The sequence below is a fragment of the Pterocles gutturalis genome, unplaced genomic scaffold (genome assembly GCF_000699245.1).
Source record: "Pterocles gutturalis isolate BGI_N339 unplaced genomic scaffold, ASM69924v1 scaffold4110, whole genome shotgun sequence".
NCBI lineage: Eukaryota > Metazoa > Chordata > Aves > Pterocliformes > Pteroclidae > Pterocles > Pterocles gutturalis.
Window position 1 is genome coordinate 12149 of NW_010137977.1, and position 13403 is coordinate 25551.

At 43.4% G+C, this 13403-nt stretch overlaps 1 protein-coding gene across 1 annotated transcript in view; it reads left to right on the top strand.

Moving 5' to 3' along the window:
- The window catches only part of ANKRD13C (ankyrin repeat domain 13C), a 17279-nt gene extending 8823 nt beyond the window's left edge, over positions 1–8456 (top strand). Inside the window, 8 exon segments of the mRNA XM_010082784.1 lie at positions 1–59; positions 1528–1672; positions 2421–2552; positions 3368–3529; positions 4276–4355; positions 5867–5965; positions 6580–6680; positions 7748–8456. The exon segment at positions 1–59 is cut by the window's left edge and continues 9 nt beyond it. Of these exon segments, the coding sequence (XP_010081086.1) occupies positions 1–59; positions 1528–1672; positions 2421–2552; positions 3368–3529; positions 4276–4355; positions 5867–5965; positions 6580–6680; positions 7748–7878 (909 nt within the window). The 3' untranslated portion in view covers positions 7879–8456.
- The last annotated feature ends 4947 nt before the right edge of the window (positions 8457–13403 follow it).

The following is a 13403-nucleotide window of genomic DNA, read 5'->3' on the forward strand; positions in this document are numbered from 1 at the left end:
CTTTCCCGAATTCTGCCTTCTGATGCATGTAAAATACACAAACAAGGTATAAATATCAGGTAGGTACTGATTTTACCACATGTGTTTTCCAAGTCCTAAATATCTGCGCGTTAGTGAAAATGCTGGATTCCAGTGGGGTCTGAAGGAAATCACCGAGGAGCCTGCACATGTTTGTGAAACCTCATTGTGTTTGTATGTGGGCGTTCAGAGGCAAGAAGTGGTTTGATCTTCAGACTGTGGGTTTATTTCTGTATTGATCTGAATTTAACTTCAGTTCCTGAGTCACTGAAAATATAAAGCAAAAGCAGTTAAGCTGTATGAGGCTTTATCTACCAGACATGGCAATGATTCATTGAAAAATAGGAATTTGATATTTTTAACACAATTTCAAATAAATGACATTTTAGCATTTCGTGGAGAAATATTGCTGCTCCAGTCTGTGTAGTAAAAAGGGTGGTATAGTTTCTGCTTTTAAAATGCTTAAAGTGCAGGATTCACAAACTCATGCTTCCAGGACTTTTCCCAAGATCAGTTCTTTAACTGGTTTAGTTTGAGTTTTTGGATCCAAATGTCTTCTGTGTTTAGGTTCCAAAATTTAAAACAAACAAACAAGAAGTCAAGAATATGGTTCAGAAGATTCAATCTGTAGAAAATGTTCTGTTAAAGCTTTTAGCGTAGATGTCCGAAATTGTTTTTTTGGGTCAGATTTGAGGCTGAAACCATTTTTTTTGCTTAACGTTTCTGTGTACTCTGCTTGTACAAGATGGGAAGTTATGAGACAGACCCTGAGTGGAAATAACTACAGATTCTTTCTTGAAATTAAAGGCCGCTGTATGATGAGTATTAAGCAGTCACCCCTGAGAGCTGAAATGGTCACTAAATTCAGGTTCTGTAACCTTCCTTGTTAAAGAAGTAAATATTCTAGCAATAACGGGTGTGGATTGCTAGCGAGATCTTTGTCCTTGGCTCCATCTTGTAGTTATTCAGGTCAGCAGGAGCATTTCTTTTATGTTGGTGAGAGGAAAAAACAGAAATAGCCACTAAAATAAGTCAAATAAAAAAACCCAGTCTGTTTCTTGGTCCTCTTCATCATTTGGGTCATGTCCTAGTACTGTTACTCAAATCAGTGGCTGTTCCTTGTTGAACAGGATGCTCATCGCCTGGAGGAGCTGCATTTCTCCATGTGTAGCACACACTGCCTATAGAAATTGTGTATCTTCCTCGTGCTGGCAGTTTTGAAATGAAATTTTCTAAATAAAACTTTCCTGATGAAGTTAGTGTAAGAATAGTTTGGAATACGTTTATAATGGTAGAGATGTTATAATGTGAAACTTATTAGTTGTTAATATCATTTTTTTTTTTAATATCTGCATCCAGGCTTGATTTATTAAATGTTCTATGAAAATGTAGGCCTTATCATGTTTGGTTGTGATTAAAAAAAAAAAAAAAAAAAGCTACTTGCAACCTTACTAGTGTATCGGAGTGTCTGTGGGTAACTTCTGTTAAATTCCTGGTGTGTTTTCACAGGCTGGACACAACTCTCTTAGACTTTACTGACATGAAGTGCCAACGAGGGGATTTAAGCTTCATTTTTAATGGTGATGCGGCACCCTCTGAATCTTTTGTAGTTTTAGACAACGAGCAAAAAGTTTACCAGCGAATACATCATGAGGTAAATATCTGTGTGACCGCAGGGCGTGAAATCCATCAGGCTTTTACTTCACATCAGAAGTCTGAGTTAGTTTATTAAACAAACTGTACCTCTCAGAAAGACTCAAACAAGCTCTATAAAAATGCAAACCAAAGAATTTCATGTTCAGTTGATACAGCTTAAGATGTATAGGTCATGTAACATTTTGTTATTAAAAACAGTGCTTTTCAATACCGACTTCTAAATGGGAAAAAAGCTAGAATGTGAACGTGTTGGAAATTTTTTTATGATTTTGAATAGGCAAATAAGTTTTGACGCATGCTACTCTGAGTCTTTGCAGTGGGATTAATTCAGGTGTCCTCGGGTAGGTTTGCAAACTTGCTTGCCACGGCTTTGCGGCCGTTCCGTCACTCAGTGGCCAGTTGTTAACAGTGCAGGGGTATGGCTCATCAGACCCCTTGTATTTAGGCAAGTTTTTAATTAGAGCTTTATCCACCAGTCACTTAAGCATATGGATCTTTGCCTGTGGAAAGGGTGTAGCTGCCGAGATTCTGGATAAATCACTGGGATGCTTTATTTGCATTAATATTTAAGATTAAATTATTTGGTAACCATTTGGCCAGGGCTTCTATAAAACAGTTTGAAAATTCAGGAAGTGATAGTTCTGGGAAAAGTTCCAAAGGAAAAGGCTTATCAATTTTTATTTTTTTTTAGAAGAAGTAGTCATTATTACTAAGTTCTATTCGGTATTTGGGAATTTTTCTTCTAGGAATCTGAGATGGAAACAGAAGAAGAGGTTGACATTTTGATGAGCAGTGATATTTACTCAGCAACATTATCAACCAAATCAATTACCTTCACGCGTGCCCAAACGGGGTGGCTTTTTCGAGAAGACAAAACAGTAAGCTGAAAGCAAATTTCACAGACTGCGTTACTGGAGGCAGAATAGTTCAGACAGCCCTATGATGATGTGGTGGGGAAAAAATGAGGAGTAAAAGGTGTTCAGGATGGAGGAAAAACATCTGCCCCTGCTAGTTCAGCCACAGAGAATGTGTGCGATGGAAGGATAACAAACTGTAGCTATTGAGTAGGGGGGAGGATAGATCATACGGAAAATGACTTTATTCTAGGAGTAAATGGTGCCTGCGAATTCATTCCAGGGTGTGCAGTAGGGATTCTGTGAGCTCTGTGTCTGTGAAGCGCAGGAGGGTGGGAGTGTTCTGGGCACACTCGCCTTCGGGTGTTCTTTCCGTGTTGTCAGTCTGACTGAGGTACAACTTTCCAGCTGTGAAAAAATGTAAACGGCCACCGTTGCACCTGCTTTGGGTCGGAAATTGCTTTCTTGTGGCTAGCTCTGAAGGATTTTGTTTTCGTCTGGATCTGTTCAAGTAGTGCCATTCATCGCAAGTTTCCATCTGAGCTAGTCTTTCAGAACTCTTTTCCTTTTCAATACCAAATCCACGTTCTACGTGTGTAAATGATCCTGTAACACAGCTTGCTGGGGAAGGGGATTTTAGTCAGGTTTCCCTTGGCCACTCTTAAATTCTGAAACAACCTTTTCTGTCTTAAGTCTCCATTAAACAGCTGTGTAAATTCCAGTATTTCAATCCTGAAGTGGTCTTATTGCACTGAACTGTAATTATTTCTGTGTGTAAGAATTTAAATGTTTTTATTTTATCTTCTGTGAGCCATTAATGTCCAATTCCTTTTGTGCAGGAAAGAGTAGGAAACTTTTTGGCAGATTTCTACCTGGTTAATGGGCTTGTATTAGAATCAAGGAAAAGAAGAGAACATCTCAGTGAGGAGGATATTCTTCGAAACAAAGCTATCATGGAGAGCCTGAGTAAAGGTGGCAACTTAATGGAACAGAATTTTGAGGTATACTTCAGTAATTCTACTCAGTATGTGAATTTTTGCATAGGAGAGTAATCTTTCACACCAGTCACTTAGCAAAATCTATAGATAATGTTTTTATTCAATTTTGATAGTCTTAATTTTAAAATAATAAATGCAGCCTACAAGTATAATCATGGTGATGGGTTAATGACTTCTCCTGATTAGCACACACTTTGAGGAATTTCTTTGAGTATATTGGGTATTTCAGTCTTAATTGGTCTCTTTTGTCTGGTTTTGGCTGTGGCAAATCACTTTAGCTTCTTTTAGACCAAATGTTTATTGTTCAGAATGCCTTTCTGGTTCTCTTTTCCATCGTGTTTTCCTTTAGCTCATTAAAACGGACTAAGCCTGTTATTACCACTGTGAAATCAAGAGCTATTCAGAACGAGCCAGACATCATCTGGAAACACGCATGCAGCCTTTTAAGAGTGATTAATTTATTTCAGTATTAGCTTGTGCTTTGTCACTGTCATTCAGACACGTGAATTAACTGATGAACTGATGTATTAAAACAGCCAGCCTCTGGGGAAAATCGCAGTTTGGGGCCAAATACCTAAGTGGAGACTATGAAAGCAGGAGGTGGAAAAGCCTGGTGAATATCAGCTGCAAACTGGGTAGACTATGTTGCTGCTGTTGGTAGAATTGCAGTACAATTGTATCTTTTGAATGGAAAAATTATAAGAGAATATAAGGAAAGATAAACTGTTCTTACATGTTTTTCTCAACAGCCCGTCAGACGGCAGTCTCTCACTCCGCCATCACCCAATACAATCACCTGGGAAGAGTACATATCTGCTGAGAACGGGAAGTGAGTATTCTCAGTTTATTCAATTTACCTTCCATAGGCACCTCCAGACTCCTGGGGTTTGCTCGGGATTTTTTTAGTGTTCTCTGCTTTGTGGGTGCTTTTTGCGTATCATTTTCTGGGGATGGAGGAGCATTGGGTTTGCTGCCCTAGATGTGCAGGCTGGCTGGGAAGCCGGTAGCTGTATAGTGCACAGCGTTATTGCAGCCGCTGGTGAGAGAAGTACTGGGTGGGCCTCTGCCTGATACCCAGCGCTTGACATTTAAAGATGTTGAAAATACACACATCTAAGCTGGCTTTTTTAAGGGAGATTTTCTCACAAATTCATTGCTGTAATTAATTTATGTTATGATAGTAATAAATAAACCAAATCACCATTTAAAATATACATTTTTGATTTAATGAGACTCTACTAGCAGTGGCAGCGTGCACAAATACACATTTCTGGAATACAAGGACGTGCAGATCTAGTGTGGCTAGATCTTTGCAAGGTACTCGTCTCTAGGTGTGTAACTAATAGTGAACAGCTCTAGTTTAAAGGAATTTACAGTACCTTCATTTGTAGAAGGTGCAAGCAGTTGAGTTTATTTTCTAGGACTGCGTGCTGTCTAGCTGATGAATGCAGAAGGACCAAAAAATGTTCTGAGTGTGTCACAGAAGTGACCATGACAAAAGTCCTGCCTCCAGAGATACTAGCCTGCAGTCAGGTGTGACAGGGAATAGGTTGATATTACAGCACGGGCTTACTGAAACGGCATAAAAGGCATGTGTGTCTGGTTTGGACTTTGTGGGTTTTTTTGGTTTTTTAACTAGTTTGATTTTGACTGTATTCAGATGGAACAAATATTCAAGCAGAATCAGTAGGTTGTGCTTGAGCAGCTGTTACTACTGGGACAAATATGTATATAGAGAAGATTTCACTTTGTTTAATAACCTGATTGACGAGGGGAGTTCAGTGGGAAATCTAGACGTCTAGCAAATATAAAGCAGAAGAGGAAACAATTTGTTTTCTTATTTGTTAGTTGTCTGTTTCTCTCCTATAACAGAGTTTTTCTGTTTATGTTTTCCAGTATTGCCTTCTAGAGATAGTAACCTTTCTGCTTTCTTGGAGGTGGTTTCATAGTCTAGGCTGAGGAAAATAACCTTTTTCTAGTTGAACTTGATACTTTGTTCACAAAGAGACTAATTAACAGCTGAAACCAGCTGTATATATTTCTGGGTAACTGTCACGTCTTTCTGTACTGTTTGTTAATACAATGTTTATGAGGAATTATTTGAAAATTTTTCTTAGGACTTTCCCTAACTGTTTTTGTCTTGTCTCCTGGTTTAGCAGAACTCACAGTAATCGAAATTAAGATGGTTACTGCCTTTAAAATAAAAGCTGTGCATAGTATTGGGTTTACTGTAGAGGTGCTTTACTGACTTTTTCAAACGTGAGTCTTGCTTCCTTCCTTTGAAACCAAGGTTTCACTGAGAGAAGAACTGACTCGGTCTTTCTCCCCTCCCCCTTGCAGAGCTCCTCATCTGGGCAGAGAGCTGGTCTGCAAAGAAAGCAAGAAAACCTTTAAAGCCACGATAGCGATGAGCCAGGAATTCCCCTTGGGAATCGAATCGTAAGTCACAGTTAGTGGCCATGAGGTTTATGTGTGTAGGAAACGTTGTCATGTGTTTGTGAACTGCTCCGTTCTTCATGTCTTCAGCTGTGGGAATTTGGCAGTTTAAAACCTGTGAATGAACTCATGCTGTTCTGCCAGCAGACTGTTAAAATCAGAGAGCTCTGTGCTGGTGTGCCTGTTAGTCTGAGCGCTTGTCTTGGTAAGACCAGAGGGCTGACCAGGTTTGTTGTTAACTTGCTGCAGTACTAACGTGCCTGATACTACAGAATTGTAAAACGCTTCTGCCTGTAACAAGTTTCAGCACAAAGTCATGTCCTCTAAAGCAACACAAAACCATGCCAGGTTCCTGATGGCCGTGGAGAAGGTGGTGTGTTACTGCATGCTTCAGCCTCTTGTGTAAAATGAGAACAAAGAATTAATATTGTGATGTTTATTTGTGTGCCTGTGGTAATACGATGGGGTCACTGAGAACTGAATGTGGGGATGCTGACGTTGAAGCTCTAGGGAGGTGGATGTGTAAGCATGATGTCATTTTTCAGCTCCTTTTTACCTTTTTTAGAGGGAAAGCTTATGGAACATGAATTTGTAATGAAATCTCTTTTCCTTTTCAGATTATTGAATGTCTTAGAAGTAATTGCACCCTTCAAGCACTTTAACAAGCTTAGAGAATTTGTTCAAATGAAGCTTCCACCAGGCTTTCCTGTAAAATTAGGTAAGATGGCTACGGCAGCTCTTGTGGCTTTATGTTTCCAAAATGTGTGTCCTTACTCATGCAATATGTTTCAGTTTTGGAAAATACCGCTCTTACATAAAAGAGCGTGTTGCTGTGGATTTCAGGAGAACATAGTTAAGTTAGTGGAAGAACATGAGGTAGAAAATCTGCAGCTGAAAGGTGAATATAGTCCCAGTCAGGAGGAGAGCTCTGTAATCTACATTTTGCTGATGTCTTGTTCTGAGAGTCATGTAGATATGCTGAATTATCTTGCATTAAAGGATGCTCTCAGTCATGAGTTAAGTATTTTGTAGCATTTTTGTATTTCTCTTTCCTCAAGGATTATCAGAGATCTATTCATTTGTAAATAAAAAATACACACTCAAGCATTACACGTCTAACAAATGGCAATGTATAAAGCAATTCATTCCTGGTATAGCCAGGACAGCATAAACTGCCGGGCAGTAACTGTACCTTTCTGAGTGTGTTCCACCTCCTGTCGCGTTTGCACAGCTCTGTTTATTGAGGAGTGATGTTTTGCTTAGCTCATGAAGTTAGTGGGAAGCCAGTTTTATTGAGGACAATTCTTAAATGTTAATTCACATTGAAAAAGGGTGGTTGTATTTTAAAGCAGCCATTAAAAAGGTTCATCTTTTCATGTGAATTTGCTCCACTGAAGCCTATGTGTGGCCAGGTTATTTTACCTTATATCATCTTCAGGCCAGCGTCCTCTATTTTAACGGATTAATCTGAACGTTCACAGTTTCCACATTGTCATTGGGAAAGGAGAGCCAGAACTCTCTCCCGAAAGGAGAACTAATGCTATGAACAGGTTTTGAATGCTGTACTGAGCTGGGTATTTCCACGCTCAGGGTATCTGAGCACATTCTGAAATAACTTTCTTTAAACCACCTCCTTTTGTAAGAGCTTTGAGTCGCTGTTGTATGGGAAACAAGCTTCTATGTCGTTAGCAAGCCTGAAGTTATAAATCTTTAAATGGCAGCTGGTCATTAATTGGTGCGCCTGGGTTTCTCTGCTCCTCATTGTACTGTTTTGCTCCCCACTAGATATTCCTGTGTTTCCCACCATCACAGCCACTGTGACTTTTCAGGAGTTCCGTTACGATGAGTTTGATGAATCCATCTTCACTATTCCTGACGACTACAAGGAGGACCCCAGCCGCTTTCCTGATCTCTAGCTGAGCTGGAAGGTTGGCGGTGAATAACGATACCAGCGTACCACAGGGAGAGCAACCGGAGGCAGATAGCCCACAGGTAGAGATAGAAAAGTGGATCCTAAAGGAAGGGATCAACTCCATAACCCAGAAGAAAAGGGAACGTGCATCGAATGACTGACGTACTGATACTAGAATGGGCATCTAATCTAGTTCCTGATTTACAGCAAGGCTCCTGACGTGTCGTTCACGCTTTCATACATCCAGTACTGCAGGCGTGGTGGTCCGACACCTCGGTGACCCTCAGAATACGTAACAGCTGTGAGGACTATCATTAGTTTTTAAATTTTTTACATTTCTTGGTGATACAAAAAAGCACTCTTGGACCATTAGCGTAAAAGTTGAAATGTCTTAGCTGGATATTAGCCCATAAAACATCCCACCACACTTAAGATGACCATATTATATTCTTTCAGGCTCTGTTTTCATGAATTGTAAACTATGTATCATGATGTATAGTTCAGTAATTTGAATGTTAGGTGAAACGTATATTAGAAGGAACGCATTTTCTGTAGATGAATGAGCCAAATGGTAACCATTAAGCAGTTGCGTTTTCATCCCGCAGTACCCTTCGCAAACAGCATTCGCTCTGCAGGGAACGAGCTGCCTCCTCCAGCACCTTAGAGCAGTCCATCGCGGTGCTATCGTGGCTCTCTGAACCGTTTGTTTCCTCGCTGAGCTCTTGGGGAACCTTCCTTTTGTTGGCTCTGCGCTTAACTCCTCTCCATCGCACTGGCTTGGGCGTCCCTGCTGTGTCCCTGGTGCGGTTGCTTAGCATGCTCGGAGGTTCGCTAGCTGGAAATTGCCACTTTTTTCTGTTTTTTCCACATTCACTTGGGAGACTTGCTCCACAAGGGTTGAGCATCACCTCGGTTTTCTTGTCTGTGCGTTTGGCAGCCACTGGAAAACACGGGGTGCGTATAAAGAGTGACTAGAACGATAAGCTCAAGCGTTAAGTCTTTGTACAAGAAAGAGTTTTTCTTGGCGTTAGTTTAATTGTAGTGCACATGGAATAGGGCTCACACTGGAAGATTTGATTTGCAAATGCTTAGGACGTTTTCCAGTTAATTTCCTTCCTCTTAATATTTTTAATAGGTAGGGGCTTCAGTACTCTGGCTTCTTGAGCTTGTTCTCATTCCACGTGGCTCCGGTCTCCTGATTTGACACCAATCCAGCTTTTTGGTCTGTTAGAAGGAGCTTGTGCAAAAGGCTAATGGTGCTATTTGTTTGTATTAAGAAATTTAGATTCAAGTGCTGTGGTGTAATTGTACAAAAAATGTAAATATTTTCAAAATTATATTCTTTGTGCACTGTAGTTAAAACTTTTTCTGGAAATCGATAGAGTTAAGTCTCAAACTTTATAATAAAGAGTACTACCGCTGCTTAGCGCGGGTAACCCACCTAACTAACCGTGCAGGTGAGGAACGGAGCGGGCTCATCCCGCGGCAATAAACGCTGACTTGTCGGGCCCAGCGACGGAACAGGGAAATGCATCAAAGCTTGGGGAATCCGTCTGTCTGAAACCCAAAGAGGCTGCTGTAGGGAAGTAGTGTCCACGCTGCGTGGAGCCCCAGGGAATCGCGGATAAACTGGGAAGAGGGGGTTGAGTTGATCCTCTTCCAGCATCACTAAACCTGCCCGTCTGAGGGGTGAGCAGTGTTTGCTGTGCGGGCTGCCAGCGATGCACGGCAGTTACTGATTCAAAATCAAATGGAAAATAAAACTATCGGGGAAAAAAGCAAAGGGAAACGTAGAATTGTAATTGCTTTCCATGTACTGTATGCGTAGCAGGTGTCGAGCATTCGGTAGGAATGACAGAACTTGTTCTTCCAAGTAACGATGAATTCCTACGGTGTTTCACATCTGTGGTGGAAATTGCCCCCACCTCCTGCTCCTCCGTGGAAACAGCCGAGACCCTCACCTGGAGGGAGCAGGGGTGGAGAGACTGAATCATCCCGCCGGTGCCGCAGGTCAGGGTTAAACGTCAGCGGGGCCAGACACCAGCCTCTCCTGTTGCCCTGAACCCCTCGCAGTGGGGAATGTTTGTGTGGTGCTGCTGGCTCGGGTCTGTGCTGGCCGGGAGACTGTGGGGAGCGCAGGGGCCGGGAAACTTCAGCAACCGCAGAAGAACATTTCTCTAGAAGGGGAATGCTGGAAATCCTCTTTCTCAGTGTTACAGGGAAGGGACCATGTGTTTCACGTCACTTTGTGTTTGGTTATCCCCAGCTGCCCTCCCACAGCTTGCCGTAGGAAGGAGCGTGCGTAGCGGGAGCGATGTGGTTTGGGCGATACAGCGACTGCGACGGACTGCGACCTAGGCTCTCTGAGAAGAACAAAGCTTTTTGTGCGGCCTCGCGGGACATCCGGGGGTTCTGTGGTTCTCCATCTGCTCCTGTCACCTTCTGGTGCCAAGAGGTGTCTGACAAAGGCCACGGCAGTCTGTGGAAATGTTTTCTGTGATTTCCATGCAGATTCTGTGGGTTTTTTAACCGTTGTGATCACACAGCTGCTAACTTTGATACCTTTTAAGACTGGCGGAAACTTTTTGTAGTGGGTTGCTATGCTAAGGCTTGCTCTAACGTGGGGTGTCAGCAGAGTGGGCGCAGAGCTGGTCAGCTGTGGTCTTCTGACATTATTCCGGGGAACACAGCCTGCTGCCTCACTGCTCTGTGCTGTGGGGCTGGAGGATCTGCCTCCAGTCCCGGCTTGGTTCGTGGCCGTGCCCAGGTTCCCGTCACAGCTCATGCAGTGAGGCTCGCTGAGCTGGTTCTCGGTCCATTTCCTTCCCACTCTTGGTGATGTGTTGTCTGAAACGTTCCTAGCGAGGAGTTTTGAAACTTAGGGACACCTGGGGCGTGGTTTCCCGATGGATAACTCCACAAGCTGCGGGAACCCTCCTGGGCCAGAGGGACGTGAGGCTGAGCCTGCGTGGGGACAGCCGCAGCGATGCCCCGCCGCCATCCCGGCAGCGCTGGTGCAGGTCTTCCGTGGTGACTCTGTCCGTGCTGATAGAAAAGTTTCACCCACTATGGTTTGTTTCTCTCGCCGGGGTTTTTGTGTCGTACTGACACCAGGAGCGTTTGTTGGTCGGGATGTGTCCGTGCAGGAGCTGCGCCAGCGCCGCGGAGGGTGAAGTGTTCCTGGTGCAGAGGGAGCCGTGCTCCGCAGCTGTGCTGTGTCACCGGTGTCCTTCACCGCTTGCCATCTCCTGGTCAGATAGCTTTTGGAAATTTTGTTTTTTCTAGAAGGATTGATCTAGAAGAACTTAATTTTTGTTTTTCTCCTTTTGGCTTTTCCTCTTTTTCTTTTTTCCCTAGTCTTTCCATTTTTTTCCCCTTTCAGTTTTTCCCCTTTTCTCCCCCTTATCTTTTCCTTCAGCCCACGCTGGGGGTGCAGGGGAGGTTTGCTCCCTGTTGCCTCCCCGCCCACAGCGGTGTGGCAGAGGCGTTCCCATCGCTGCTGCGCATCCCGTGTGTCGGCGTTTTGTGACTTTGCCTTGAGCGCGTGCAGGGACTGTCACTGCACTGAGGTCCCCTGGAGCGTGGGAATGTCGGGGTCACTGAGGACCCTTTTCTGGGTCCGGTGTCACCGCTGGTTGACACGGGTGGGTGGGAAGGGAGCTCGCAGGGCTGGGGGACAATCCCTGTGATAAGATGCACGCTGGGACCCCGCTGTGCTTGGGGGTGAAGGTGACAGCAGTGCGTGAGGGACGAGGAAACCCCTGTGGCAGGGCTGGGGGGATGGGCCACCCCCGTGCAGAGTTTGGGGCATTGTTTCTTTCTGAGCTCACCCCTTTTTTTTTTTTTTTCTGATGGCTGTAAGGTTTTTGTTTTAATGAATAAATATGAAAAGACAGCCATTACATTTTGGTAAACTGAAATCAGAAATTGTTGCGAAAGAATTCCTAGCGTTGTTTCTTAACCAAACTGGTTTACTGGTCTTCCAAAATATTGCTTTAATTGGTGGCAAAGGGAATGCGTTTTCTGTTTCCTTTCCAGGAGCTGCTGTTCCAGTCACTGTACTCACTTTACTGCAATTCTTCATTTATGTCTTTAGATGATTTGTTATAAAAACCTCTGGATATATTTGTGCTGGAAACCCACCTCGTTCAGTTGCTATTCAAAGCAGTTGTCTGGTTTTTTTAAATGTATTTGTTCTTGATTTGTAATCCATGCGAGGATAACTGCATTATTTAATCTGTATTAACAGAATTCCTGTAATGCTGCAGTTTCACATTTATTTTCCGTACAATTTGTAATTACCATGGAAACAGTGTCACTTTTTTGCATTTTACTAGTTAACTGTCTGGTCCATGTTTTTAACTCCCCTTCACTAAGATTAATTTTTGGTTGTATCATTTGTTAGAATAAAGACCAAAACACGCCCTTTGATTCTGAAACTGTTCAACCCGTGAGAAGCGAGTTTTAACTCTCTTGTCGCAGGATCTGTCGGGATCCACAGGCACTGGGGATGGAGCTGTCTGGGGGAAGAGCAAAACCTGGAACTGCTCAAAGCTTCATTGGGCCTTGGGGAAGATTATTTTGGGGTTCAAGGTTTTTTTGGGGTGGTTGTCTTTTTTTTTGGGGGGGGGGGGGGGGGGGGGGCTTGGGGGGTTTTTGGGGTTTTGCAGCCCTGGATTTACATCTCAGCCCCCTGCCTTGGTCCCTCCTTACAGCACATGAACAACGTTCACAGCAAGGTCCAAGGATGGAGGAGGGTTATGACTACAAATCGATTTGTGTTCTTGTCCTTCACATATAAATATCCTGCTGACAACACAAAGGCACATCGATGAAGACACCACGCACCTTTGTTGGTGTCTGGTTTTATTTTATCCCAAGGCCTAGCGCTCTCTTCCCTAGAACTAAGTGCCCGGAGCTGGCTGGATGACACGTACCCCTCACATACTCCAAACCCTTGGTAAAAATTTCCATTTCTACAAATTCTGACAATGACACTGCGCAGCTGAAGGGCAAGTTCCCCTGTGCCTGGCGCAAAGGCCAGTTTAAGAAGCAGGGGTTTGACTCACCAGCCTGCAGCAGTTCAGCACCACTTACGGTTTCATTCCCAAACTCTACACCGGTAAGTGTTCCGCTGCCATTCCCACCTCCTGCCTACGCACAAAGCTCTCGCTGCTGCCTGTTCCTGGGAGTCTTCCCTTGCCGTCCTGACGAGGTAAATGTTCATAGTTCAGTGAAAATACAAAACATTTTTACAAATACATATTTCTTTTTAAAACTACTTGTCCTCTAATACCTCCAGATTCCTCTTTAAGGCCGTTCCCTTCGTTCCCCCAAAGTAAAATAATTCTTTCTCCAGTGGAAGTGGAGCTAAAGGCAGGCGCACCAGCTCTGTCGCTGCTTTCACAGCTTTGAAGAGTCGTCATCGGCCTCTGGGATAGGTGGATGGAGAAGAAAGTCTGAGTGAAGGAGGTAACGGTCCATCCATTGGATGGAGTAAATAAACACCAGCAGCTTTACAGGAACATG